Source organism: Juglans regia, chromosome 12 (assembly GCF_001411555.2).
Source record: "Juglans regia cultivar Chandler chromosome 12, Walnut 2.0, whole genome shotgun sequence".
Classification (NCBI taxonomy): domain Eukaryota; kingdom Viridiplantae; phylum Streptophyta; class Magnoliopsida; order Fagales; family Juglandaceae; genus Juglans; species Juglans regia.
The window spans coordinates 16,894,633-16,903,748 of NC_049912.1; the positions used below are offsets into that span (position 1 = coordinate 16,894,633).

General features: G+C 36.7%; 1 protein-coding gene across 1 annotated transcript; it reads left to right on the forward strand.

The window, feature by feature from the left end:
• Positions 1 to 3,575: 3,575 nt before the first annotated feature.
• LOC109011703 (UDP-glycosyltransferase 75C1-like) lies at positions 3,576 to 5,430 on the forward strand. The gene has a single exon (XM_018992999.2). The coding sequence runs from the start codon at positions 3,718 to 3,720 to the stop codon at positions 5,125 to 5,127; it is 1,410 nt and encodes a 469-aa protein (XP_018848544.2). The 5' UTR covers positions 3,576 to 3,717; the 3' UTR covers positions 5,128 to 5,430.
• Positions 5,431 to 9,116: the final 3,686 nt, after the last annotated feature.

Here is a 9,116-nt window from a genome sequence, read left to right on the forward strand (position 1 = left end):
CAAATTTAACGATATACCATCATGCGGGTTCTAGATTTTCATCGACTATCAAAGAAAATAGTAACATTATACTTGTTTTCGTTAAATAATAACATATCCACATTTGTGATTGAAGTTGTAACATATATTTTCCTTTCGCAAGAACAAAATAGTACTGCTGACTATAACCTGACCCAATTGTATGTTTAATCGCATACAAATCACGATAGTGTTATGACAAGTCCCGAAGTTGAAGCAAATTATTTAAGTTTAATTTTTTAATGTATTGCCTAATAATATTTATTTTATTTATACTATATGTAATGATTTTTCTTTTTTGTTTTGATTTTGTAGAAGAATATGGTTTCACTTCGGCAAAATGTTGTTGCATCTGATGAATCCTCCATTAACGATGTTGAGATGTTTTCTTAGATTCTTGAACCTCATTCTTGATATTTGAGGGATTTAAGACGTTACGTAAAGCCTTACTCCTCAACCTCATCTTCTTCTCAAAGCAGATTGGATAACAACTCTTGGGACTTAGAGGAAGGAAGACTCGAGATCAAATATTTGAAGTCTGAGCAACGAGAGTTGGAGAATCAATTGCATCTAGCAGTGGATATAGAGGCATGATTACAATAAGACATGCAGAGGCAGATGGAAATTCAATCCCAACAAATTTTTGAACAGAAGCAATTCATGATGTCCCAAAACTTTAGGCCACCACTAACTTAGAACTAATTTTATTACATTATGTCTATTGACTTACCTTGACTTATTGCAACATGTGAACAATTTGTCATTTCATTATAATGTGATATTTTAATTATAATTTTTAAATGTAGTTTTTTATTTTAAATTTGTCATTTACAATTAGTGATTACTGTTCAAACGGAAAATATTCAGTTTGATTGGTAATTATTAATTATTATTGTTCGAATACTTTTTCCACCACCCAAAACCATTCAAATGCGATTGAAATTGTCACTGCGGTTTGAATGGATTACTAGTGCGTTCGAACACTTTGCATGTTTGATCATTCGAACGCATCCTGTTATGTTCGAACAAGTTTTTCATAATTCGAATGGAGAATAAACCATTCAAACAAGGTTCCTCGAACTAAACGTTCGAACATAATTTTTAATTCGAACGTTTTTTCAAGGGCGTTCAATTGGATTATGTATGTTTGAACACAAATCATCTTGTTCAAACAACAAGAAAGCATTCAAACACTTGCTTCATTCGAACAAGATCAAATAAATTGGTGTCATTCGAATTAAATTACCAACCCGTTCGAACAATTAACCGATTATTCGAACCAATAATATTCAGTTTGAACAGTTTTTTAGGACGAAACAATTTCGTGCTCAAAAGAATTTTAGTCTAAACGGCTTCGAATGGGTCGGCCACATTTCGTCTATAAAAGTATTTTTTAGGGACGAAAAAAAATATTCGTCTTTACAAACATTTTGAGCCAGATTTTGGGAGATTAAATTGAGACGAAAATTTTTGTCTCTAATAGTCTTTTGGAAGGAAAATTGCATTTTTTACGATGAAAATTTTTGTACTAAAAAATGCAATCTCTTGCAGTAATGTCAAGCTTTCCAAAATCCTAGATTCGCGATTTATTTTTTTCCTAGCTTGGATGAGGTATATTTTTTTGAGAAGAAAGCATGTTGCATTCATTAATAACAGACATTACAAACTGAACCTGAAACATACATAACAAGCCAACTACTTCATTACACACCCGTGACTGACATGGTCTAGTCCAATTTTGTAAACCTCTACATATCTAAAATCTGAGAGCTAACACAATTCTGTCCAAAACAGAGTTAATCAAACCCCATAATTTGTCTAAGACGGAGTAGAGTAAATCAAACCTCACACTCTGTCTAAGATGGAGTTGAGAAAACCACACTCCACGGACAAACGTCTAAGAGACTATGTGTTTTTTTAAATTTATTTTCTAAAAAATGAAAGACATTATAGAAATTAAAAAATATGAAAAAATAACGAATTACATCGAGGAAAAATATAGATTCGCATTTTCAAATTTTGAGGAAAAAAATAACACAAACAGCTGTTGTGATGGTGTGTGAGAGTCACATGCCACCCTGGGGGCATCACGGACGTTCAAGTCTGGAGTAGCCAGAGGTCCTGGATCCAGAAAGGCCACGCGTGGCGGCAGAAGGACATCCTGAGTGGCGGCACGTGGAATACATGTGCTCTCTTTGGGCCTCGCGTATGGTTCACGCGCCACTCCATTCGGCGAAATTCTTCGCTCATCTAAATTATTGGCGTCTTGGGAAGCTTGTGGTGAGGTGCATGGTGGTCGGCGGACGTCGAAGAGCAGCAGATTGACCTTCTTCCATACTTAGCCCTAAAAAACATCTAAAAATAAAAGAGAAAAATGAAAAGATTAAAGATGAGATGAGAGGAGGGAGGAATAAGCTGCACCGAAAGAGAGATGAGGTGGTTTCTAGAGAGTCACTCACTCTCTCTAAGAAATTAGGGCCGGCGCTTGGATGAGTATACGTAGTCAATGGAGATTTTTTGCACAGCAAGTCTGTACAGTAGTAGTTATTATTGGTGGTATGACCCACTTGACTTTTGAAATGATCAAGGCACCCGTGGAGATAGAAACATACATGGAGCCCCTTAATTTTGGTTTAAAGTTTTGCCAACGTGGTCCTACCAGAATTTTCAGAAAATTTGATCCAGATCTGACCACAGAGAAACTCTGAATACAGTTGAAAGAATTTCATTTTCCTACAATAGCATGAACAGCCAAACTCTAATTTTTTTTTTTTTTTAAAAATAAAAATTAATGTACCTATGATTAGAAAGACCTAGCCTCTCGCCTACTAATTTCCTAATCTTTTACGTCCGTAATCAATCCTACGTGTCACAAGCCTACCTAAGAAATTAGGGCCGGCGTAGTCAATGGAGATATAATACTGATCATAGGCCGTTTGTCCAATATTTGTAAACAAAGTTTGGTGGGTGACAGTAATCAAAGTTATATATGTTACTTGTACATGCATATCACTTGCAGTCAAATTGATGATTAGGGTAGATAGTGGAATTCGTCCATCACTTCCTTTGCTCCACTTGCATCAAAGATCAACTCAATAATTAGAGGTGTAAAATTTAATTCAAAAATTGAAAAAGGGGACCGGATTGGACAAGTCTGAATAGGTGGAATCATCTGATTTTGAACTGGTCCAGTCCAAGACCAATTTCGGTTTGATATATAATTTTATACATAATATATATAATAATATAAATTATAAGTACATATAAGATAATATTATAAAAATTTATAACATAAAATTTTTATCTTAAAAATAAAAATTATACTTTAAACATAAAATATATATTAATAATATTTTATAACTTAATTTATATTTTATTAAAACTAAAAAATATAATTAAAATTAATAAAATCAAATGTATCATTTTAAAATATTAATCGATATATATTGATTCGATCTTATATTTTATTTAAAATTAGATCATACCGAACTCGTACATCCTACCAATAATGTTGTTGCTTGTCCTAAAAGTCTAAAATTGAAAAGATATAGATAAGATCAATGAATGGCCGTGGCCATGCATGTGCGTATATCGGTCTCCGATCCACTAATAAATGCTATTAAAGACATTGTATCAGCAACAAAATGCGTGCGAAATTGCTAATCAAGGAAAGAAAAATAAAGGAAGAAATTAACCACCATGAGCAACCACCAGCACCACCATTTCCTTCTCATATGCCCCCCAGCCCAAGGCCACCTCAACCCTACACTCCAACTCACCAAGCGTCTGATAGACGCCGGTGCAGCTGTCACTTTCGCCACCACCGTCCACGGCCTCCGGCAGCTCAAAACCTTCCCTTCCCTCGAGGGTTTATCCTATGCCTCTTTCTCGGATGGTTTCGATGACGGAATCAAGCCCACCGACGACCTCTCCCACATCATTTCCGAGATCAAGCGCGTCGGCTCCCAAACACTAACCGACCTGATTAGACGCCTCTCGGACGAGCACCGGGGAGTCACCTGCTTGATCTATACCCTTCTCATGCAATGGACTGCTGAAGTCGCACGCCAAGTGGGAATACCTTCTGCGTTTTTCTGCATCCAGTCCACTGCAACTTTGGCCATAATCCACCATTATTTCAACAGCCAAGACGGTGTGTTTGAGAGCTTTGGTTCTGAGCCTCCCAATTCTGTCCAATTACAAGGTTTACCCCCCTTTGAATCCACAGAATTGCCATCCTTTCTATTGCCGACCAGTCCGCACGCTTCAATCATCCCTTCCATTAAAGAACAGATCCGGACCCTGGAAAAAGATCCGAATCCATGCGTGATCCTCAACACCTTTGCTGCTCTAGAAGGTGACGCAATCAAAGCAGTCGCTAGTATGAATCCGATAGCACTCGGACCACTGATTCCGTCTGTGTTGTTCAACGGAAAAGGTGGCCAATCCGATGCATCTTCTTTTGGATGGCAGTTGTTCGAGAGCAGCACTAAGGATTATCTTAATTGGCTGAACTCAAAGCCAGATCACTCGGTGGCTTATGTGTCTTTCGGAAGCATGGTTACGATGCAAAGAAAGCAAACGGAAGAAATTTTGCATGGACTTATAGATTCAGGCCGACCATTCTTGTGGGTAATTCGATCTTCAGAGCCGACGATGGAAGGACAAGAATCAGTTGATCATGATGTGGTAATGAAGAGGTTGGAGGAAGAAGGGCAAGGGTTGGTCGTGCCATGGTGCTCACAAGCGGAGGCGCTATGCCACCATTCGGTGGGGTGTTTCGTGACGCATTGCGGTTGGAACTCGACACTGGAAAGTATAGGGGCAGGGGTGCCAATGGTGGCATGTCCACAATTTTCTGACCAAGTTACTAACGCCAAGTTGGTGGAGGAGGTGTGGGGAATAGGTGTTAAAGCAGGGGTGGATGAAGAAGGGGTTGTGAGAAGGGAAGAGATCAAGAGGTGCTTGGAGATGGTGATGGGAGGTGGAGGGAAAGGGGAAGAGATCATGAGGAATGCCAAGAAATGGAAGAGTTTGGCTTTGCAAGCAGTGGAGGAGGGTGGTTCTTCACACAATGATTTCAAGCTTTTCATGGAAAAGTTGAGGTAAAATGTATGTGGCCGACCAAGTAAAATTCTAAGTTCGGATCTTTATTCGTCTTACAATTTACTGCCAAGCTAGAAAACTAATGTATGCAAGACTCTCTTTTAAGAATCTCCTAGTAGGAGTGGTTAATTAATTTGTGTAAAAATTAATTAACTATTTGTGGGAGGAAGATAATTAATTAGTGTAGTTAAATAACCGATAGGAACTTATTTAATTGATAGCTACATGGGTCATGGATACCCATTTACTAACAGCATGTATACTGAAATGCTATGAGATTGAAGTAGTAATTAGGATGTAGAAGAAGATGGTTGTTTCAATGGTTAGTGATTTATCTCACAGTCACACCCACTTCATTGAATGTTGGATTAAAATAGATGACTAGTTGTTGGGACAGTTCTAGCTAGGACCGCTAACTGGCTGCAAATGAAAAAAAGACAGTTCGTTGTGAAGCTACCAAGCTTAGATAAATACTCTGAAAGTTGTCTTGAATAAACCAACAGAAACAGAAAAGAGCAGAACAGTTATAAAATGCGGTAGGACATTTCTCAGGGTCAGGCTTTTCCCATCTCAAATACAAGCTTTTTGTTCAGTATTAGATAATCATGTGCCATATATATATTCGCTAGGCACCGCTTAGAGCATTGAGAATAGCCAAGTATAAATTTTGATTAAATCTTCAAAGCTTTGGAAGAGACACTACAACACAATTACTTTTTAGTGACAGTTGAGAAATTGTGACAGTCCCTAAACCGTCACTAAAAGGTCTTTTTTGTGACAGTTTTTGGAAACCATCACTGAAGACAGATGAGATTTTTTTTACATTTCAACGTATTGAAAATTTACGTTTGAATGTCACATATACGTTCGAATTTTGTTGCTATTTACGTGCGAACGTGAAATATTTTGGTGCCAACGTGCAAACATGAAATATTTTGCGCCAACGTTCAAACGTTAATTACTAACGTTCAAACGTTAATTGTAAATTTAAATTAAATATGACTCTAATTTAAAAATTATGTAGTTTTTATAGTGCATAATTTGTGAACAAGTCTAAGAAATTGACTTGTATATATTTATATATACACAATTTGTAATATATAAATATATATTTATGTTTATATATATTTGAAGTGCAGTGATTTAGTATTAAAGTTGAAAAATATAACATTAAAGAGGATTGAGAATTGAAATTAAAAATTGATAGAAATATTCAATAATATTTTTTCCGCGAAAGTCAATCTCCGTACATCCTCAGTCAAGGTATCAACCTTGTCGTTGAGGATAGTTACACGATGGGTGAGCTGGGGGACAGACGCCAATATAGCCGCAAGCGATCGATCGATCTTATGATCGATATGCGCAGTCAGCTGTGAGATCACCGCATCAATCCAAGCAGGTCGCGCATGTCCTGCAGATGTACTTGGCGTCTGCTAACTACTACTCCCCACATGACTTGGCTTAAGCTGCGTCGGAGGAACTAGATTCTCTACAGGGAGTGGCTGACATCCCCTCGCATGTCCAATACTACTTCGATACGTGGTCATGTCGAGGGGGCTCATTTGATCTTTGACCTGCTCCTCTGGCTGGGTTGGCACTCCTCGTGCAAGTAATAGTCGGCTAATTAGGACACCGTATGGAAGATTATCCGTGGAGACGATGCTCACCTTGTAACAGATCCTATCAAAGATGTGCAGTGGCAAATCCATGGGATCTCCACGTGCCACTCGTACCACAGGATCCACATTTGTTGCAATAATAAGGTGAAACATATGGAAGAAAGGTAGCAGACGGTTCAGGTCGAAGGCGTTCTTCCTCTCGATCTGCATGCGGTCCCTTCCGATGAAGATGTAGAAATCCTCGTCTCGATCATCATCCCGAGCCTCGAGGCCAGTATCATCGGCGTCTTACGGGTCTGCATCTCTGGCTGATGCTGGCTCAAATGGGCGGCCAGTAGATGATGCAGAAGTGCCTACATCCTCACGGGGTGTAGTGTGTGCATATGTCTGAACTCCTCGACGAATGCCGAGGTGCTCGGCAATGACATTTGGTAAAATCTCAATGGAAAAAACGCGTACAGTCACGGTGTGAGAGGATGCGTCTTGAGGCATGTCACACATCCCCATATAGACCTCTTGAACCATTGAGGGCTATACATTCCCCCTCAATGTGCAGATATTTCCCCAGCCTCTACTAAGGAAAACATCTCTTAGGTTCGTCTGCTCTCATATGAGTTCGTCGAAGTCATTAATCAAAACCTCTTGCTCTACCATAATAGTACGAGCCCCGATACGAGTAGTGTCCTTAGTGGCTTCTTCCCTCCCTCGTTTCCTAGTATGTAGAGGATGAGCTATATCCTGAAAAATAGAAAAGAAAAAAAAATTATTTACATTCATGCATTTTTTGTGTTAATTTTAAGCTGCTCTGCATTAATGTTTGAACATAGCAAAAGAAACGTTCGAACGTTAAGATAAAATGTTCGGACATATATCCCTTACGTTCGCACGTAAAACAATGTAAATAAATTTATGTTCGAACGTGTATCCTTTACGTTCGCATGTAAAACACATAGGTGCGAATGTATAACATACACGTTCGAACGTAAGCAGTAAATAAATTTAAAAAACTTACGTTCGGACGTTTATGTGTTACATTCAAACGTATGTTTACATGAACGTAAAGGATTAACGTTTGAACGTTGAGATATAAATAAATTTAAAAAGTAGTATGTTCAGACGTTATAAGTAAACGTCCAAACGTAAATTTTACGAAGAAATAACTTTCGAATGTAATACAATACATGTTCGAACGTACAAGCCTTAACGGCTATGTAATTGAAACATCGTATGTTCGAACGTCTTGGTGAAACATTCGAACATTATGACACAGAATGGCTGAGTCGACTCAGCCATTATTAAAATCTCTAAAATCAATCTACGAGGTTCTAAATGCTGAAATGATACAGTAGAAATGAAGTATACACTTCAAGCAACATTTCTACGGTGACTATTTGGCCAATGGCAAGCCATGGTGGCCGGAAAAATGAGTTCAACATCCAGCCACCACTTGGCCAGTTTTAAACAAAATCAAACCCAAATCTCAAATAAAATACATGTTATTTGATTAAAAATTGAATGTCTACATTTTAGTGACGGTTGTGGTGAAGTTTAACGGCGGCGGCGATGAAGGAGTAGCGGCGTGCAAACGGGAACGAAGTTAGTAACGGTAAAAATGACGTTTCGCCATTCTGTTTTAGGCTTATATACACGAAACGTTCGAACGTTTGTTGATTTATTTTCCAAAATATTGACTATAATATATTATATTATTAATATATGTTATATATTATAATGTATACTATAACATATAGCATACAATGTATTATATTATATTATATTATAATATATAGTATATTATAGTATCTATATATACTATGTATTAATATATATAATGTATTCTATAGTATATTATATATATTCTGTACTATATATATGGTATTGTATATATATAATATTACTTAATATATATTATAATATATTAGATAATATATTATATATATATATATATGATCCATTATAAACTAATGAAAACAATATTAGAATTACAAGCTCTTATTACTAGCCCAAAACGATATACTTTATTTATTACAACTAGTACCCAAATTTCGATATAGGTGTACAAATTCTTAAATAGATTAATCGGAATCAAATTACTCTCTCTAATGAATGACAATTAGATTTATCTTACGTTTGAAATTGTGAGTTCTAGTTATATTTCTTCAAGTTTAGCAATATGTTTATATATGTTGTTATAATTTTATGCTTACTCTTGAAATAATTGTGAATATTGTGAATAGTTTGTGAGTTTATGGTAGTCATTGATGAATTAATATGCGTAGAAATATTGTTATGCGAATATTATTGTTGTTGTGATATAGGTTTAAAATATTGTGATTATTGTTTTTGAATTTTTATTGAATATGTTTAACAAAT

Coding starts and splice junctions, on each gene's coding strand:
- LOC109011703 (XM_018992999.2), top strand. CDS start 3,718: ATGAGCAACCACCAGCACCACCATTTCCTTCTCATATGCCCCCCAGCC.